General features: G+C 30.7%; 1 protein-coding gene across 21 annotated transcripts in view; it reads right to left on the bottom strand.

Moving 5' to 3' along the window:
• LOC143242618 (uncharacterized) overlaps positions 1 to 22,464 on the bottom strand; it is a 31,832-nt gene that overhangs the window by 4,244 nt on the left and 5,124 nt on the right. For 3 of the 21 annotated variants that reach the window (XR_013023010.1, XR_013023007.1, XR_013023008.1), the window contains 2 exons: positions 16,384 to 16,489; positions 11,857 to 12,652 (listed from right to left, as the gene is read on the bottom strand). The exons of 2 other annotated variants lie outside the window; for them this stretch is intronic. Coding sequence is in view for 8 of the 19 variants with exons in the window: in XM_076486084.1 (XP_076342199.1) it covers positions 13,875 to 14,013 (139 nt within the window). In the remaining 11 variants the exon portion in view is untranslated. 16 more of the 21 variants (XR_013023009.1, XM_076486087.1, XM_076486094.1 and 13 more) reach the window with 12 other exon arrangements.

The following is a 22,464-nucleotide window of genomic DNA, read 5'->3' as shown; positions in this document are numbered from 1 at the left end:
TTATTCTAACTTAGTACAACTGAAATATAGTTAGAGTGATTGATTAAGGAAACAGTTAACATTTTGTTGTCTCTCTTTTGCTTTAATTACTATAGATGGTTTTTTAGGTATTGCTGCAAGATATTTAATAAGAGTGTCCTTTGAGATTTTACTCCAAGTGTCTCTGATACACTCACATGAAGCTTTTTTGGAAGTAACTTTTGATTTGTCAAGTTTTCAATCTATCAAATCCCAGATCTGCTCAATTAGGTTGAGACTGCAACTCTTTGGGGGGCAGTTACATCATTTGAATGATTTCACCAACAGCTTTCATCGCTAAGTAAATTTTTCTACATTGGTTGTATGAGTATTTGAGGTTATTGTAATCTTGGCAGTAGAGTCCTTTACCAATAATATGCAAACTACCATGTATACCCTACTTGATCAATACTGCATTGGACTTGTGCTGGTCTATTATTCCATTTATTTTGTAGATATTTTCTATCACCTCAGCAGAAAAATGTCCCCAGATCATCACACTGCTTCTATCATGCTTTATGGCTGGTGCTATGCATTGAGATAAGTATCTTTCTACTATCTTCAGCCAGACATATTACCTACACTTTGACCCAAATACTTCAAACTTGGACTCATCCATCCATAACAGCTCTTTCCAATTATAAGCAGTCCATTTTTTGTATTTTTCAGAAAATTTAAGTCTCTTGCCAATATTTGAATATCAAAGTAAAAGCTTTTAACTGAAACACAACCAGATATTACATTATCAGTGTGTCTTCTTGATTCTTTAGATCTGAACACCTGTCATTTTATATATGTTCATTTATATCACTTTGACATCAGTGGCAGTCTTTCCTTTGTACTGAAGGCAGAATGAACAAAGATACCTGACATCAGTATCATTGAGTTTAAGTGTTCTGCCTCTATGTTCAAATTTTCCTGTCTTGGCCTCAAGGGTGTGTTTGACAGTGTTTTGGGAACAATTGAAGTCTGCAGAATTTGGAGAGTCCAGAGAGAATCAAATAAAGGTCTTATGCAAATTCTCTGATCTGTGCTTTTGTGACTGTGGTATGACAACAAAACTTAATATATACTGTTAAACCCTGTTTTTCATTCCTGAAGTCTAGGACTTATTTACTTATTCTATCTGATACTGTTGCTGTCAAGTTCTCTTTTAGTTTGTGATTTTAAACATTCTACAAACTTTCTGTGGATGTAGAAAGTATATTTTATCATTATGTACATTAGTATTTTGGAGATTTAAAGTTGCTAATTCAAGAATGCTGGACATTTGAGATGATCTTATTCAAATTAGGTATAATTAAGCTATAACATCATTCCTGAAGTTTAGGACTTATCCACATTATAACAAATACATCAAATAAGTAAGTAAATTTATGACTAATTATCCTTTTTCCTTTTTATATTGAAAATAATATTTTACATAATTTATAACATTTTTATTTGGATGCAATATTAAGTATACAAAAGTAATGTTTAAACACCAAAAACAAATACTGTGTGGAATACATAATAGCCTATAAGTTACACTGCTAACTGATTTACCTTTTTGCTTTTCAAATGAAATTAATATACTCATGCTATTGCTACTTAGTAGCTCTATGTGGCTCCCCAATGGTATGTCTGCAGACTTATACCACGAGAAACCTAGTTTTGATACAGTGGTGGGCAGAGCAGATTTAGTACTACATGTCATAAGAGTACATTCTGACTGCATAAAAAGGTGTTAACTGTGTAATGCGTAAATGTTATGAAGTTATGTTATTACTAAGCATATGCTACACATTATTTGGATATTATCAAACTACCATATCACCACGTGGAGTTTATGCTGGTTTCATTTTATTTATTTAGTTTTTGTGAACATCCAGCTTTCCACATTTGCTCAATTTCTGTCTTAATCATGTGAGGCTGACAATATGGAGGTAAAACTAGTTAGATGCTGTACCCTCCAATGTTATTTTTATCTTACTTCCCTCAGTACCTCTGAACACCAAGGTAAATTACATGATAACACACCTTATGATTTGTGCCAGGTACTGGTTGTGTGTGTTGTTGTGGCTGCAATTGTTCCTCTCTCATAAAGTGGCCTTCAATGATATTCCATTTAATATTTGGATAAGCTACGTTAGATTTGTGCTGTCCTTTCTTTGGATGTTCTATATAAGTACAGTTTCCTTTCTTTATTCTCATACAGGATGTAACAATTAGAAACAATGTTCTCATCCTCCTCTGACTCATTGTTTTCATCTGCAGTCTCTGATCAAGCCAGTGAACTAAGGGTTTGTCTGAGATGTGTGGACACAGCTGATAAATGTGTTCTATGTACATTGCATTGGATCTGTGTAGTTCATACATTAAGGGCTAACTTTGTCAGAGTATTGTACATACCAATATAGCCACATCGATACTGTTTTCATGCTTCTGGCATGTACTACAGTCATTCTCAGTCATTACATTGGGACATCAGTTCTTTTATTCTATGATCTTAACACAAGTTAATTTTCCTGCAACATTTATATTCAATGTGCTATTATCTCTTCATCATCCTACATATTTCTCCTTTATCTGAATCATTCTTTCCTCCTCAAAACAATAGTAGCTAGTGAGGATAACTCATTGATCTACCTTCCTTCCATTAGTAACCTTTATCACATGTCTGATCTGTAAAGACTGTGTCCTACATGTGATCTTCAATGTTTCATTGCTCACACAACTGTCATCTGTAGTGCTTGTTCCCCTCTCTTTATACCTTGGCAACTATTCTGTTTGTGATATTTCTCATTTCAGCTTCACCAATGGGGACAGGGCTTTTGATTCAGTTGGTTTATTTGTCTCTTTTTGTTGTCGTCCTGTACTTTTTGTTTCATATTTATTCTCATCATATTTGATGTCTTACCTTTTCTCTTGTATTTCATCTTTATCATCCTCTGGAAGAACTTCTTCAACTGCACTAGTTGACTACTTCTAATACATTCGTCTCTCGCTGTTTGTATAGTATCACCATTTCATCCTCATTGGGCTGTCTTCTTTGATGTGTAGCCACTCTTCGAATTTCCATGTGACTTTGGCTAGGTAAGTTATTTTTTATTATTATTAAATTTTTCAGGGGCCTTATTTTCCTTTTGATGGTAATTACTTGTTGTTATTAATGTTATTGCATCTTTTGAACTTGAAGTGTAGACATTTTGCTCCTCACCCTATCACTGTATGGATGTTAGTTCCCAGTAACATGGGTTTTGGATGTACAGTAAACTCTCATTGTAACAAAGTCGTAGGGACCAAAGAGAATTGTTCGTTACAAAAGAAGTTCGTTAAAAAGGATTTTTTTTCATTCACTAGCCAAGTCTGGTAATGGTAGGCCCTATAACTGACGGCTGGTGCAGTACTGGTAATTGGATTAAAGACTCAGAAGTCACGTGTGTAAACACTTAAAACACATTTAATGAATTTCAAAAGGACAATTAACAGCACTTGTAAAAAAAAAAAAGCATGTAAAAAAAATAACATTCATAATATAGACATATGTAATTATAATGTACAGGATACAAACACCAGCAAGAACGTCTAACTGGAGTCACTTGAAATATTGCACAATGCTTTTTTTGCGAACTGCTGTCCCTCTGGCACTTGGTCACAAAACGCTCCATCATGTTTAATTGAGAGATAAACTGTCCTGCGTTAGCCTGGTGTTCAAGATATCTCTGAAGTTGCAGGCACATCTCACGAGCTGCAGAATGTGTTGGGATGGGGGGTTCCTCATTGTCGTCATCTTCACTGTCATTTTCTGGTGTCTGTTTATTTTGCACCATGGCCACAATATCACTGTCTGTCAGGGGCTCGCTAGTCATCAGATCATTATCAGCAGTCTTGTAGTCCTCTGCTGTGCCATCCACCGTAAACCCAGTGTCATTCAGCCGTGTCAAGAGCTGGTCCAATGGTATGTCATCCTCGGGGGTCCTCACTGTTTTCTGCTGGCAGTTCTGAAGCAATTGGCTATGGTTGATTGCTTTACCAATGACCAGGCAGAGCGTAGCAGTCGCATGGCTTCAAGCACAGTCACAGTGAAAACACTTTTATTGTCTATTGAATCAATAAGACGCTGTAGCAGTAGGGTGCGGTAATGATGTTTTAGATTGGCGATGATGCCTTGGTCCATGGGCTGTGTCTTGTTTGTGGTATTGGGAGGCAGGAACACCAGCTTGATGGCCTTAAGTCCAGTGGGGTTGGAGTGGGCAGGGCAGTTGTCAATTATCATAAGGACCTTTCTTTTCTGCAGCACAAACTTTCGGTCAAGTTCTCTCAGCCACTTTCGGTGAATATATCTGATGTCATCCAAGCTCGCTTGTTGGCTTTGTATGGTGTTGGCAGGGTTTTGACATCTTTGAAGCAACGCGGTTTTGCTGCCTTTCCTAAAAAAAAAAAAGAAAGAAAATGTACATGGTTAATGTCTTGAAATTAAAAATGAAACATTTACAAGTCAATAATCTGAAGAAAATCATAAAATAACAACTTCTATAGAAAACACAGGAAAGTATTTTTACCTGCTTTTGACACTCACCTGTGACAAGTAAAGGAAGCTTCTCGGTGCCGTCCATATTGGGCATACCAAAACAGACAGCCGCTCCTTCGCTCGCTTCCCGCCGTGACAGGAGTCTCCCTTGATAACAAGAGACTTGTCTGGCAGAAGTTTAAACAATAAGCCAGACTCATCTGCGTTGAAGACATCCGTGGGCTGTAGTTTTCTAGCAGGCGTGGCAGTGCTGTTGATGTCTACTGGTTTGTTTGCTCTGGTTCTACACTACCAGACTCACCACAGATCGCATGAAATTGAATGTCGTGTCTTTTTTTTTAATCAGGTTAACCAACCATCACTCATGCAAATGTCAGTGATTCCCATTTGATCAGCAAGTTTTTTGCCTTTGCTTGCATAACAGGCCCAGAGATAGGAACATTCTCTGATCTGGCATTTTTGAACCACAGAAGCAATGCCGCTTCTAGGTCAGAATGTTTTGCAGTTCGCATGCATTTTCTATTGGGACAAAAGTTGTCTCGAGAAGATAATATGGCCTCTTTATTTTTCAACCATGCTGACAAAGAGTTCAGAGGCACATCAAATGCTTTTGCTATTTCTGTTTTTGTTTTAACTTTTTTTTCAACTTCTTCTATTGCTGCAATTTTAGTTTCTATCGATACAAGCTTGTGCTTCGCCATGATCAATGATTAATGATCTGTTTAAGTTGACTGTGATTAGCCTTTTATAGGCCACAGCATGCAGGCTGCCCAGGCATAATCTACTCAAGCCATAATCTGAAAATTTTATATCTAAGCTAATTTTTGCTGGGAAGGCGGGTGAGTTGGGGCGGGCAGGGGTTTAAAGTGTTATTGGCTATAATTGTTGTAAAAACATTGCTAGGCTAATCTACTACTCCATCTGCAGTCCGCTATTTCTCAAGTGTAAGATTTTGATGGTGGCACCACAAATTATTGCGTGGAGACTGACTAATTGCACTTGCTAGCGGCGTTGCGGGTGGTCGGCAGCCGGCAGCGGTGACAATTAATTTAGGGAAGAAGAGAAAAATAAATATCTTTGTACCTGGTTCGATACAAAGGATGTAATATTGATGCTTTTCACACCCTAGGGACTATAATTATACATCGTTACAAGCCGACACTTTGATACATGCAGTTCGGTTCAAGGGGTTTTTGTTACTATGTATTTATATGGACAGTTGGCCGGACCAGTCAGCAACTTCGATACAAGTGATATATTCGTTTCTAGCGACTTGAAACAATGAGTTTACTGTAGTTGGCTTGCTGAGTGTGGTCTGTTGTGCGTTATTCACTGTACTTCTGGAAGCAGTTCCATTGTTTTTTCACATACCACTTGGACACTGTTTTCCATCCACATGTACCACAATTTTTGTCAATGGACAATGAGTTCAACTGTAGTACAGTCTCTCACATCAGTTCTTTGCATCTTATTCTTTTGTTTCCAGACGCTTTCCTTCTATGGTTTCAAAGGATTCTTCCTTTATTTCGTTGCTCTGGTTCTTTTGCCTATGGAATATGAATTCTAGGTACTTATGTGAACATATGTATAATATTATAATTTATTGATACTAAAATTGTATTTTCGATAGGTATTTAACTCCTTTCACACATCTCACTTTCTTGTTTAAAGCAGAATCTTCCAATTTGTGGCAAAACTCGTTGTGATATTCTGGTAAAATTCAGTAGAAGAAATAACATGGGTAACCCTGAATATGTGACAGTTTTACTGGTTGAGAGTTGTCCTGATAATTTGCATGAGACACGCATTAGAATAAGTCATTTCTGATGGAGGGGAGGAAGAATAACAGTTCAAATAAACAGCAACCTAATACTATAAAAATACCTATCTAACAACTGTTATCCTAATGAAAAGAGTGCCACCATCATGCAAGTGCTGTTCAGTATAGCGAGACAAAATAAGAATGAAGAAAGTCTATAGAAAGGAAAATTCTAAACATAATAGTTAAAGATTAAAAAATCTTTAAAAAAAATATTACACTTAAAATACATATCAAGTAGAACTCTGAAAGACTGAAGTACAGGTTTTGTTTCCCAAGGTAAAGACATGAACAAACACAACTTACAGTAAAGGTTTTAATGTAGTTTATTCTAAAACATTTGTATATGAAGTTATTTCTTTATAACTGATACGCATTTTTCATATATAAAAACATTTATAATATTTTAACATGCAAGTAGTTATAATTTGAAGATAAAAAAAGTATTTCAGTAACAACCTTAAAAACTTTATTGCAGGCATTTTCTAGAATAATTTGCATTGTCCAAAACAATTCAGTAGAATCTTAATATAGCAAAACAATAAAAATTTAAACAATAAGATGCTTTAATAGATGAAAGTTTGTTCTGAATGAATGTTAATTTCCACTCTGAAGTTGATATTTCATTTTCATTTCTTTGGATGGAAACTTTACTAAACATTAGTTGAAAAACATACATTATTGTCTCTTGGAAAATGTTAAAAATTCAATAAATTTTCTTTTTCCTTCACAATCACTGTATTTAATAACACATTAGGACATATGATTGCATGAACAAAAGAAAGAGAAACACTAAAAAATTTATCAGACAAGGATACATTGCTACAGCTGTACCAAACTATCCTTAAAACATCTCAAACTGAATGTTATGAAATAAAATCAGAAATATAATGCCACAATAATAATGTATGTTGAATAAAGTTGTAATGTTTACTTCCATAAAAATAATTTTATGTCATTATAAGCAGAAGTATCAAATGAGAGGAACATCTTGATAGTGTGTCATAAAAATTGTCTTCTTATTTTAGTTGTTAAAAACAAACAGTAACAAAGGCTGTAGATTATATTCATCACGTTTTTATGACATACAAATGAAATGATGTCTGACAAAAGTACTTAAGGGAGAAGTATACGTATCTAGAGTTGCAGAGTAAATGTTACTACAAAGAACTGTGACAATACAGCAAGATCTGTAAGTCACACACAGCCTATAATAAAAACAATCTACAAAACATTTTTTGGAAACTGTGTACTAGTAATTCTGTTAACAACTGTATTATTATTTCTTAACTTAAAAAAACAACAACCAACATCTTATTGAAGTATGCTTGTTTGTTATTGGATAAAACAACATAGTTTCATATAATATAGTACTGGTTAATACATACAAATTACTGTTTAAAGCATTAAAAATTAACACCAGCTAACAAAACAACACTAAGTGTACAATTTACTTTTAATGTATTCTATCCATTCATCAATCCAATATTTTCAGAAACCAAAACAAATAATAAATATACTGTGTACATAAACATATAAATATTGCTCTATATACAACTCAAGCAAAAAAAATGGTGTTATTAAATAGGATAAATTTACCAAAAATTTATAAACTGATTTTATGGAAATTGTTTGGTTTGCATACAAAAGGCACTTGAAAACTATCTCCCAAAAACTCAGCAACAAAGGTATAAACAGATAGTTACAATAAACTATTTTGTAGAAAACAAATATACCCCACAAAAAAAAAAAAACATACAATGTACAACACAGATAAATATCTTTCTTAGTTACTAAACAAAAAAACATTCCACAAAACTTAATTTCTTCAAACTGAAAAATATCAACATCTAACACAACCAGAAAAATAAGTATGTTATACAGTTTCTTTGTAGCAGTTATAAGTTTATAATGATTAATAAAATATTTTCCAAACACACACACACACACTAAAATAGTTCTGACTTGTTTTATTTGAAATCTACTTGTAAATATTATGTTTTAAAGTTAGTTTCTCTGATAAATTTTTATTATTTACACAAAAGCAAAAGCATGACAATATTATCAAATTTTATAACCTTTTAACGAGTGTTAAAATCCCAATTGAGTTAAATGGTTTTAGCTGTTTCCAGAAATGTAAAACTAAACATAAAGAAGCACTTCATAGTTCAAAACATCAAAGCAATATACACATATTTACACTAATTATTCATGTCCACAGTAACATGCTATTCTGAAAAAAAAATTGCCTATGGTCAAAACAAAGTAATACAAAAGGCTTGGACAAGAAACAACTAAATAATGAACATTTAAGAGTAAGCAGTTTGAATCATGATGTGACCATTGAAGTCCAACCTGACAAAATGGATTGTAAACAACTAAGAGTTTTTGTGAAAACATTTAAGAAACACAGAGGCTGATACTTTACAGAAGTTTCCACCCTTCATGATGGTTATTAGCTTACAAATATTTTGAACCCTTAAGACAACTGATGGTCACAGAAAATGTTAACCCTTATCACTAATCTCTGTTACTGTTGAAGGCCTGTGTAAGGGAACTTGCACTATCATTAACAAATTGTTTTATATTAGTTAAAAGGCCACTCTGACTTTTTTTCACAACAAATAACAAAAACAAAACATGAAAGTTTTTTACTCACAATCTAAACATGGCTATCTTTTGTTAGAATTGTATATTGCTCTGTACCTTTTTCATTTGTCTGAATCTCTTGAGTATCTAATATGATTCACAATAGGTATTCCATGAATTAAAAAAACAACAACATGATATAGTACTATACTTGTACTAACATAAATTAATATGCAAATCACGAGTACTAAGTCTTCTGTTTACAATCAGTAACAGGAGTAATGTTACAAAAATTCTTCTTCATTAACAAATGTTTACTAGTAGTTCTAGTGCTGTAAACATCTACAAGTTTGGGACCTTCAAAATTGGTATTTCATGTAACAAACAAATTAAACAAACAGAAGCAAACAGTATAGTGCTAGAGAGAAAAAAAAACCTTAATGTTTAATTACATCTCTCCCATGAGCAGTCAAATTTATAAATGAAAAAGCATGAATGATATTAAAAAAAAGCAACACTTAATGACTGTAATTATGAAAAAAAATGGATATTAACATATTTTTCATGAAGTACGTATTATTTACACAAACACAGTAAATTATATTACCTTATTATTAACTGCAATGGACTATTCCACTAAAACCTCTTTGCAAAGGAAAAGTATTTAACTGCACCATCTACCAGATAGTGGGGTTTATTTAATGTAAAGTACAAAAACTGTTGAAAATTATACCCCATAATAACCTGATGATGTATCATTCATTATGAGCCTAAAATGTACAGTACAACATAGCTAATAATTATTTTATCTAATTAGTCAATTACAATTCAACCAGTAGCATACTTATATGACAAGTAAAAGGCACAATTTTAAATGTTTCATGAAAGTTAAGCACAACTAACTTCTTTCAGTGTCAAATTATTAGAGAAACATGTCAAACATTATTCCTATTTTTAAGATTCTTTGAAAGTTCTTTTCCCATTTGTAGACTATCCTACCAAACGTTTCTTACAAACATGAGATGTGTGAGATTTCAAAATAAACTGAACACTGGCTTTCAGATACGCAGCACGTAAATATGTTTAATATTGAGTAAAAACCAGCTGCCAGCTATAACTGTCTGATGTAAGTAGAGGATGAAAAGTCTGTTTATACAAATTATGCTACTGTGTAATATTACTACAGACATATTTGTTTTGTATATGTAACAAATAAACTGAATTATTCTATAGTAGTAACATCATATGCTCTTCTGCATTAGGTTGGAAAACAACTTTGTCAAATTATTTAGCACCACAAAACAGTCACCTTATAGCAATATCAAGGTACAGCACAGTGACAATCATTTAGCCACTTTTTCATGGTTGTAGTACTGTTTGTTTGTTTTTAGCATCTCCCACTATATTAGAGTATACCATATTAGCAGGGTAACAATCACATTACCCTTTTTTTTCATTGTCATAGTACTGTGTTTTTCTAGTGTCTACCATTAGGTTGCAGCAGTTGTGGTATAGTAACAATCATTTAGCCATTTATGGATTATTATAACACAATGTATTATTAGCACCCTTCATTATGTTACAGCATACCAGTCAACTATACCTAAATTATTGTACATAATACTAACTGTTCTCTCCTGTATTGTCTGCTCACCATTTTACTTCACCACATACCAGGTTGGCAATTTTACTTTGCATCCACATGAAGATGTTTATTCCAGTAATAACTGGGACAACACTTGAAAAACTGTATTAAGTACCATTCTAAAAATCTCATAAAAGCCCTTGGTGTTTGTTTTGAAAACACATCTTAACAGATATTGTTTATACAGATGACTCTCTTAACACAACTATATCAGTGTGTTGAATCATAAAGAAGACAGTTTAGATCTATCATAGCTGCTATTTATTAGACTACGAGGTTTGTTTATATTCTAATATCTGTTTGTAACTTTACAATTAGTTAAGTTATATTCAGAAAACACAAGGAATTCAGTTGTCATAACAACAGTTTATTAGATGATTCAAGTTCATTATCTACTATCTATATATTACCTTGAGACCAAACAGTTATGAGCTAGCTATTAAATCAAATGGAAAATTAGAAGAGAACTATAACACTGACCCATGTTTAATGTCTTTCTTTTTTATTATTTGTGTTACGATCACAATTTAATTATAATATCAAACTTCCCTCAGAATCACACTCTTTCCCTATTCTATAACACAATAAATGGGCTAAACAAAAAGCAATTTAAAACTGAGAAATAAAGCAACACATGGGTCAAATAATTTTAATAATTTAGTGTCATAAGTGTTTTTGTCTCTCACAAAATTTTAAAACTATATAGCCAAACAATCAAAAACTGGTCAATACATTTTGTTAGAAATAAGTAGAAAGTGCACTTCTTGGCCTAATTTCCCTTTATGGCAGACATTAATATGGTAAGCTCTGCTGCTATAACTGTCCATTTTTAACAAAACTGTGGTAATAATAAGAATCTTTATATTTTATTAATGTTAACTGAAAGCCTGGTTCAGTCACTTCTCAGAATAATTGATATCAATGTTCTTGACATTGAACAGTCACATTTTACTAATTCATTAAACACACAAAAAACTGTATGGATACTTTCCATCAAGCCAGTAATTATAGGAAACCAAAATATGTAACAAAGGGAAGAATTAAGTACAATTATACTAATCACTGTTTGATGTTAACTGTCTGAGCTGTTTTAGGGCAGTTTCTACCAACTTCTTCTTGTCCTGCTTCTCTCACCCTGAAGGGAGTAAAGAACATTAATTCACACTAAAAGTATGGATAGGTCAAATTAATATTTTAAAAAATTAGTAAATTATATTATTAAAATTGTACAAATCCTTTTCATTCACAAGCCTGAACAAGACCTACCTAAGAAAAATAAGACCCTTTAAGAAAATGTTGCATTATTTGAAACTTGTATTTTTTATCAATAATTTATTTCTAAAACAACTTGAAAGGTAGTTATACACTTTTCATAAATAAATAAACATTGGTTCAAAAGCATGCATTATAAAATATAAAGTGTAAACACACCATTGTAAAGTAAAAACAAAAAAACTTTTATCTTTATAACACAAATTCATCAATCAATCAACTGTTTTACAAGTCTGCACACACACAAATTTGCCCTAAACAATGTTTTAAGTAACACTGCATATCAAATCATTTGCTACTAGAGAAAACTCAAGTGATTCTTGGTAATTGAATAGTTTTGGTTTCAGATATGTAATCAGAATTTGTCTATCACCTCCAGATTTTAAGATACTGTAGTGTCTCACTACTTTATCAACAATGTGTAATACCATACAATCAGCTCAGTTCAATAGGTTTATACTGTGAAATTAAGTTTACATAGAAAGTTTAATGGACAAAAGTAATACATTTTTTGATAACTTCAAACAGTAACTGTGTTGTATTGGTGTAAAACTCCATATATATTGTTTATATGTGCTACTTGTTCTTGATGAAATTATAATGACTTGCACCAATTTTGCTTCATTCCCATGTTCACCTTTTCTGCCCAGGAACATTTGAGGAGTCCCTCAACTGAGCTTAAAATGGGCAGAGTGATACACCTCTCTCTCAACTGCTTTTCACTCACTCACTCAGTTGGTTACTTTGTCTGGCTCTGCCCACACTCAAAACAAAGTCCATCTTCCTCACATCATACCTGTGATATAATCACTTTCACTTCAAGTAAAGTCCAAAAAACCACCTAAACAGTTTATGCTACATTTGTGTTGTACAGTTTCCAAATCTGGCTTCACACAGTGGCTAAATAAAAGAAGAGCAATTGTGTCATTGACAATTTCAATGATACAGTGTGAGCCCAAAGATCATCTAACTTACTGTTATTTTTGCATTAATATTTCTGGATATTCAGACAAAACTAGACAATACACTAAATATCCAGAGATTGCATCTGTGATGAAACCAGTACCTCATGGGGATGATTTTCTTGTGTCACAAGCAGCAGCAAAGTGGGAAATAGAGGTTATACTGCAAAAAAGACAATGAATCATCTTTATTTCCTTCATTTAGTAATTTTACCCCTGTGGCATCTCAACATAAACTGCCTCATCTGATCACACAAGATGAGCTAAATGATCAGATTTGTGACTTGTTTTATACTGAAACAGCATGGGAACTTTCATTTACGGCAATGGAATTTATCATAAAAGTCTTGCTTCTCACTACAGCATGCAAGATACTTTGTGTTTCTGTACAAATGTTGATGCACTAATTGAAGAATCAAGTACTGAATATACTCTCAAGAAAGAAAACATTTTACCAATTCATCTAAAGTTAGTGTGAAAACTGTGCTTTTACATAATGGGAACACTAAGCCATTGGTTCCTGTTATTAATGCTGTGAACATAGTAGAACATGCAGCTTATACCTGAAGCAATCAAATATCCACTACTGCTAAGTCTATAAAGTAAGTATACCAAACACTGTAGCTTTTTGTCTGTCTGGGATAGCCGATATCATAAAATTCATTTAAAAAAAAAGGAAAGACCAGTGAGAGAATTACGTTCCAGGAAAACAGAAAGTTGAGTTCCAACTTTCACTGAATCATCAAGATATGTTTCTTCCCTCACTCCATCTGTCTTATAAGTTTCAAAAAGTTAGTGAAGTAAAAACTAAAAGGTCGTATTTTTGTTGGGCCACAAATTTGGGAAGTGCTGATGAATGGTGATTTTGAAACATTACTCAGTCAGAAAGAACTTAGGGCGAGGAAATCACTCAAACTGGTTGTTAAAATTTTCTTAGGAATTTACAGAGATGAAAACTATGTTGTGACGATTAATGATATCCCTGAGAACAAGAGGAGAACTGGGTCCAAGATGTCACTAAAGTTACACTTCTCACACTTTTAATTAAGTTTCTTATCAAATGATCTTGGTGCAGTGAGCAATAATCTTGGTGAGCACTTCCCTTAAGTTATGTCTATAATAGAATAGTAACATCAAGAAAGACAGTGGAATCCTGTGATGATGGAAGATTACTGTTGATTCTTGTAGCATGAAACTAACAACATACATAAAAGATGCAACAAGTCAGTCAGGTATTTTGTAAAAAGAATTGAAAAATAATAACATGATGATAGTTTTAAACATAGCTTAAGTGTATTTTCAGTTTTGAACATTCTTAAATGCAATTTTCAATAAATAAATAAAGTTATCAGAGAGTTATTATCACAATATATAAGAATATTTAGAATAAACCTAACATCGCTCAAAACTAGAGGTGATCAGTAATATTCAACAATTTTTAGAATCAGGATCAACAAATTACTCATGAACAGTTGTATTTTTATTGTAGTAGAGAAGCTTCTTTTGTGTACAGTGTAACTTCTAAACATATAATTACTGTGCAAAATTACTCAAACACTTATATGCTTTACATATTTCTAAAAAATTACTTTGATTCAATGACTTTAGGATATTTCAACACATAAATAAAAAACATGAATTTTATCTCATAAGTACAACTCAAAGCTGATAGTTAAAACCATATATAGCTTCTATTATAAAGATGCTTACACATAGAACAGCCTTAAATGTAAAATTTTCAAAACTACTTACAGATCAACCTATACAAAATATATACTTCATGATATTCCTACAAGTGTCTATATTCTTAGTTATGCCAACTAACAAGACATGCTTTAACAGATATGAGGTGTTCTTTCATTATAAAAATCCTAGACACCTAGTTATCATAAAAAAAAGGTTAAGGAAAACTATCGTATTTATATGCAAGAAAGTATCAATTAATTGTGCAAATTTGTGGTAAGCACTGTTAAATATATGAATAAACAAACATTCTGGATTTAAGTGGTTTTCTACTAAATGAAACTAATTATGGCTAAATTAACTAACACATTCATGATTATTAACTTCAAAATGTAAAATTTTAGTTATAAACATTATACCATAAATTTAAGATTTTATTTCTATCTACCTTAGAAAAATAATATATTGATAATATTTATCTACTTTGTATTCAATGTTTTATTACTCTCACATTACACGTGGAGATGAAATTCTAAGAATGTTTATTTAATTTGAAGCATTGGAACCTATCATCTTGTGAATGTATGATTAACTGACTACACAACAGACATTCAACTGTTATTAAACTCTAGACAGTTAAAATTGATTCATTAATAATTATGATATTAATACAGAGAATTCTCAAGTTATGTTTAATATATAACTATGATAAAAAACATCTACAGAGAGAAACTTTTTGGTAATAAAATCTACAACTGTTTCCAACTTCTGATCAAAACAAAATACCTACATAGTTCAAATAAAAATTAAACGAGTAATGAATATTATATACGTCTAACATATCACCATACCTATGATGATTAAAAAGGTATTGATTCATCTCTTATGGTACCCTCAATGCAAGCAATTTTTTTGCTATAATCCCAAACACAAAATTCAGCTAGCTTAGGAGGTTTAGTTTTGTTCTAAACACTTATCTTAAGATAACAATGCAAAATAATCCTCATAAACAAATATATATATATATATATATATATATATCAAACAATTTAACCAATACTAAAAATAAACTAACATTAAAGAAAGAACAAATAAAACATTACTTTATTCACAGTCTACAACTATTTATCATCTTACCTTCATTCTTTCTAAATTTGTATTTACACCTGTTAAAGGCTAGTTGAGAAACTATTAAGACTTAACTTTTAATTTAAAAAATGAAACATGACATCTTGCAGGACATGTGTTGGAGTAAGACATCAATAGTATCAGGTATCTTAAGGACAACATATGACTAGGTAACTAAACATACAACTTTCATCAATAGTATCAGGTATCTTAAGGACAACATATGACTAGGTAACTAAACATACAACTTTCATCAATAGTATCAGGTATCTTAAGGGCAACATATGACTAGGTAACTAAACATACAACTTTCATCAATAGTATCAGGTATCTTAAGGACAACATATGACTAGGTAAACATACAACTTTCATCAAAGTACAGGTATCTTAAGGGCAACATATGACTAGGTAACTAAACATACAACTTTCATCAATAGTATCAGGTATCTTAAGGACAACATATGACTAGGTAACCAAACATACAACTTTCATCAATAGTATCAGGTATCTTAAGGGCAACATATGACTAGGTAACTAAACATACAACTTTCATCAATAGTATCAGGTATCTTAAGGACAACATATGACTAGGTAACTAAACATACAACTTTTAAGGTGGGTATATGTTTTCATTTTCCTTTTTTAAAAATCAAAACATGCATAATAATTATTGGAAAGACTTTAACAATTTATAATAAAACAGTATAATAGTGACATTTAAAATTAACTTTGATTACTTATATGTTCCATTTACTTTTCAAGCAGAACTACAGCAACTTGTGGGTTTACCCTTAAGTTCTAACTATTTTCTTGTCCATAGTCATGAAAGTAGGTTGCCCAGTCCCATGTCAAGAAAAGATCTAGAAGTTATAAGAAAATATAACTAGAAAAATTCCAGTGCACCAAAATAAAGTAAACTGTTATACCTAAATTAACTAACAAAAATTACAAGAAGAAGGAATTGTACACTATAAGTCAGAAAGTAATAATAAGAAATCAGTTTTAGTGAAAGGAGACTGATGGACTCTGTGACAAAACTAAAATAATTGGAAGATGTGATATCGAAAAATATATGTAACTACTTTACTTAGTAGAGTTTCCACAGTTAATATATCTTTAATTATGTTTATTTGTTTGTTTTTGAATTTCATGCACGAGGGCTATCTGCACTAGCCATCCCTAATTTAACAGTGTAAAACTAGACGGAAGTCAGCTAGCTATCCCTAATTTAACAGTGTAAGACTAGATGGAAGTCAGCTAGCTATCCCTAATTTAACAGTGTAAGACTGGAGGGAAGTCAGCTAGCTATCCCTAATTTAACAGTGTAAGACTAGAGGGAATTATGTACTTTACATTCACACTTAGACACAACTAGCTATCATCTGATCTTAACATTAGTAACAGAAGGTGTATTTAATGGCCTAAATACAAGCATTGGGTGTAAAACATTATTGTAACAAAGGCTTAGTTGAAACACTACTCCATTGAAACCCTTGGTAACTTTTATCTTTCTTTTGTCTATACCTCAATGTTAATAAACAACTGAAAAAAAATATAAATAAAATGCTATTTAACTTATCGTGGTGCAATAAGTGAGCCTAGGGTATTATTTGTTTTATAATTAAGCTTAAAAATGTACTGTGCAATAACTTACTCTAAGCTCAATAAAGACAAAATATCAATTATAAATCAAAATAATTTCTGAATTAAATTGTTTTGTTCTGTCACCAAAGTTAACAAGAATAAAAAACAAACCAAAATGTATATTAAACATTCACAACATAAATACCATAGTTGACCTAACAATATCAATTGGTAGTTTTGTTACAAAACAATGATATAAATTGTTGACCATTACAATTAAAACAAAGAAGCATGACACAAACTGTTTATTATATATATTAACACCAGAGGGACATTTAGAGTGTTCCTTCTACCACACACATTATACTCTTTAACACTGTAAATATGTGACAGCCATAAAGCTTCTTATTTCCAAAGAATGCAACATGTAGATCTTCAATGTTTCCAGTTTACTAAAATGTTTAGTTAAAATAAAGTTATTTCAATTTTTAAGTCTATCTCATGCTACGTTTATCATTTTTATAAAGTACTTCATAACTTGTTCTTAATGTTTCATGAAAAATTCAAAATCTTCCTATTAACAGTAAGCAGAGCCAATCTTTATACATATACTCAAAAGGTGATTTAGAAAACTGTAACTTTTATCTCTGTATTTCTATAGACTGGTGGAACTTTTAGGCAAATAGGTCTATTCAGATACAAATAACTATTTTGAATCTATTCAATGTCACACAGCGTGGCTTTCAAATGCATAACTAAACTTTTGGAAAAGAAATATCAATAACTAACATACTGAGCAAGAGCAAGAATTTAAACTGAACAAAATACACTATTCATTTCAAGCAGGCCAAACTAACCTACCAATCCTTTGACTATTTATGTGCATGTAAAACTGAATGAGTGCTCAAATCTTTATCAGTACAACATATAACCCAATAAAGGTGACATAAAATATTTTAACTAGATTGACTGTTCTTTTTTTAGGATAATATAGAGCAATGATTAGTAGAGCACATTACAAGTACAAATGTTGATGTCATTTATGTCAATAATAACAGAAGACATTCCTGTCATGTTTAGATGTACATAAAAAAATGTGTGCTTTACATGAAAGATGGCAGTGACAGCAGTTAAAAAAATGTTAAAACAGTTTTCACATAATAGAAAAATAAAAAGGAATGGGAATTACAGAAAATGATAATGTAAAAAAATATATAGGAAACAATACTAATATATGGGAAATAGAAAAATGAATTAAAATATAGGCAATATTAATATATAGGAAACAATACTAATATATGGGAAATAGAAAAATGAATTAAAATATAGGTGATATTAATATATAGGAAACAAAACTAATATATGGGAAATAAAAAAATGAATTAAAATATAGGTGATATTAATATATAGGAAACAATACTAATATATGGGAAATAGAAAAATGAATTAAAATATAGGTGATATTAATATATAGGAAACAATACTAATATATGGGAAATAGAAAAATGAATTAAAATATAGGTGATATTAATATATAGGAAACAATACTAATATATGGGAAATAGAAAAATGAATTAAAATATAGGCAATATTAATATATAGGAAACAATACTAATATATGGGAAATAGAAAAATGAATTAAAATATAGGTGATATTAATATATAGGAAACAAAACTAATATATGGGAAATAAAAAAATGAATTAAAATATAGGTGATATTAATATATAGGAAACAATACTAATATATGGGAAATAGAAAAATGAATTAAAATATAGGTGATATTAATATATAGGAAACAATACTAATATATGGGAAATAGAAAAATGAATAAAAATATAGGTGATATTAATATATAGGAAACAATACTAATATATGGGAAATAGAAAAATGAATTAAAATATAGGCAATATTAATATATAGGAAACAATACTAATATATGGGAAATAAAAAATGAATAAAAATATAGGTGATATTAATATATAGGAAACAATACTAATATATGGGAAATAGAAAAATGAATTAAAATATAGGCAATATTAATATATAGGAAACAATACTAATATATGGGAAATAGAAAAATGAATTAAAATATAGGTGATATTAATATATAGGAAACAATACTAATATATGGGAAATAAAAAATGAATTAAAATATAGGTGATATTAATATATAGGAAACAATACTAATATATGGGAAATAGAAAAATGAATTAAAATATAGGTGATATTAATATATAGGAAACAATACTAATATATGGGAAATAGAAAAATGAATTAAAATATAGGTGATATTAATATATAGGAAACAATACTAATATATGGGAAATAGAAAAATGAATTAAAATATAGGCGATATTAATATATAGGAAACAATACTAATATATGGGAAATAGAAAAATGAATAAAAATATAGGTGATATTAATATATAGGAAACAATACTAATATATGGGAAATAGAAAAATGAATTAAAATATAGGCAATATTAATATATAGGAAACAATACTAATATATGGGAAATAGAAAAATGAATTAAAATATAGGTGATATTAATATATAGGAAACAATACTAATATATGGGAAATAGAAAAATGAATTAAAATATAGGCAATATTAATATATAGGAAACAATACTAATATATGGGAAATAGAAAAATGAATTAAAATATAGGCAATATTAATATATAGGAAACAATACTAATATATGGGAAATAGAAAAATGAATTAAAATATAGGTGATATTAATATATAGGAAACAATACTAATATACTGGAAATAGAAAAATGAATTAAAATATAGGTTATTAATAAAAAAAAATTACAAAGTTGTTTTGAAATTTTTTTAAGAGATGCACAAAGGTCATTAATTCTAGGACTGAGAATGATGTCATACTGTTATAGAATTTAACAATGCTATCCAATAAACATCCTTAATTTCTTTCTAAAAGTGGAAAAGATTCACAAATAACAATGAACAGTTATGTTGAAACTTGAGAAAAGTAAATAACCTTAAATAATATCAAACCTAATGAAGGGCAGTTGCTTGAAACACTAGTTAAATAATGTAACTGTTTTTGTCCTTTTTTAACTTTAGGTGTTTATAAAAACATTATTTCTTTTGTGAAGTAAGAGAGGATTCCATATACCAGCACAGTGCTTCCTTGTACCTAGACAAGCATGAGACCTGTACAAGTAAAACTTTATACAACCTTCCCTAACAATGGCTCGTGACCAATAAAAGCCAGCCTATTAACCTGAGACACACATCCTCTAATACAAAGAAAAAGCAATATGCAACAAAATTCACATAATACAAACTTGAAACTCCCTTAAGTTAAAAAAAGAGAAAACAGACCTCCATGATGGTCACTGAATATTAAAACTACTGTATATATATATAAACCAGTCTCTGTATCAAAAAGACTAATGATTGATTTTCAGCCACGACCACTAAATAAATAGTTGAGATTTCCAAGAATATGGAAGCAGATTATTAGTCAAAACACAGGATAAAAAGTAATGAATAACTGGTATCTAGTAGTTAATAAAAAGTTCTCAATTAACAATCAGACTGAAGTGACCATACAGGTTACTAACCATGACAGTTCATGAGCATCAGAACTATGGGATGAACTAGACAAATACAAAAACTTGTTCACCATTTACCATTCAGATAACTAGACTAGACTGATGTTTCAGGCAAGACTAAGAAAAGAGGATTCTAAAGTATTCTAGAGATGTTTCTCAAGCAAATTAGAATGACCAAATACAAAGTTCACCAAAATAATTATAACAGAAGTAAACAATCTGACTAACAATTACTTTGAAATTCTTTTAAAGCCTGTAGAAAGGTCCAGTGATTTAGTCAACAGAAAAAATATAAAAAAAAGAGAATAAAAGCAAATAACTTCATGAAGAAATCACAATTCCAAGAATTACGTGACAAAACAAGTCACTCTCACATACAGCTGTGATAAGACATGTAACTGGATTACTCGAAGTTCAAGAGAGCGAAGTCAACAAAAAATGTATCAATTACAAACATATATGTGACATTTATAATCACAAGTACAAATGCCATAAATACATTGACGGATGTCACTGACAATGAATGTAAATCTCGTGTATATATTTGGTTCCCAGATATATAAAAAGTGTTCTTGACTGAAGCCAACAGGCAAAAAATTCCACATTAAAATGCACACAGAAGCATTTAAATGACATAGTCTTAAGTACTCACATCAGAAACTCAATGATGAGTAGTGTTGATAAACAAAATAACACTGAAAGTCATATCTGTTTATCTGATTAGAACAGCAGCATTTTAAAATTAATTTATATGCAAATTACTGAATTATGTGCAAAATTTAATTAAACATCTTTACAATCCATGCATGTGAATGAAATTAACATTATAGTATATAATTTAATGTTTATGTTATCAAGTTTTAATTCTTTGTTACAACAGAAACATTTAAAATAAATAGTTTGCTTGTCACATGATCCAAGTTATATAAAAAAATCTACAATTTAACAGAAACTGACTGTAAACACATAAGCTCACAATGCATACAACTGTGTAGATGCCAATGTATTTTCACATGTCCTTTTGAGACATACGATATATGCAGTCTTAGAACTTAATCCATTGCAAAAGAGAAATAGATTTTACAGCCTTTTATGGGTGTTATGCCAATCTTCTATACTTTGGAAACAAATTTATGATGTACAAGTAATTAGTTAATACAAATGTACAAAGCTGTTATAAAGAGCTCAGTGTACACTCACTCCACCAACAGTTATTATGAAATTGGTGTACAGTTTTTGTACCGAAGTCGAAGTAACAGCCTGCAGTACTATTATCTACAGCACTTACAGTGGTTTGTTACCTCAAAATGCTATAGTTAGAGACAGTTGAACTGTAATTAAATCTAATTTTATATTTTAGTTGACCGTGTATAATTTATGTTTTAAAAATCCTATTTGAGTGATTTAATGGTTTTTATAAGCTTAACTTGTTACATGGATTGTGAAAGCTTTATAAACAAGATGGTATCTATAACAGCCATCCTGTTTTGGCAACACATCTATGTGGGGAATTTCTCAAAATAACTTCTTCATAAAAGGCCTATTGGTATCAGTTAACATATCAGAATAAATAGACAAAGAATTTTAAAGGAGAGTTAAAAATAAACTATAAATGAAAAGATAAAGACGTTAAATTACAAATATGTGAAAAAGATGACTATACT

The sequence above is a fragment of the Tachypleus tridentatus genome, unplaced genomic scaffold (assembly GCF_004210375.1).
Source record: "Tachypleus tridentatus isolate NWPU-2018 unplaced genomic scaffold, ASM421037v1 Hic_cluster_2, whole genome shotgun sequence".
Taxonomy (NCBI): Eukaryota; Metazoa; Arthropoda; class Merostomata; order Xiphosura; family Limulidae; genus Tachypleus; species Tachypleus tridentatus.
The sequence above is the reverse complement of the archived record's forward strand: the minus strand, read 5'-3'. Positions and strand labels throughout refer to the sequence as shown.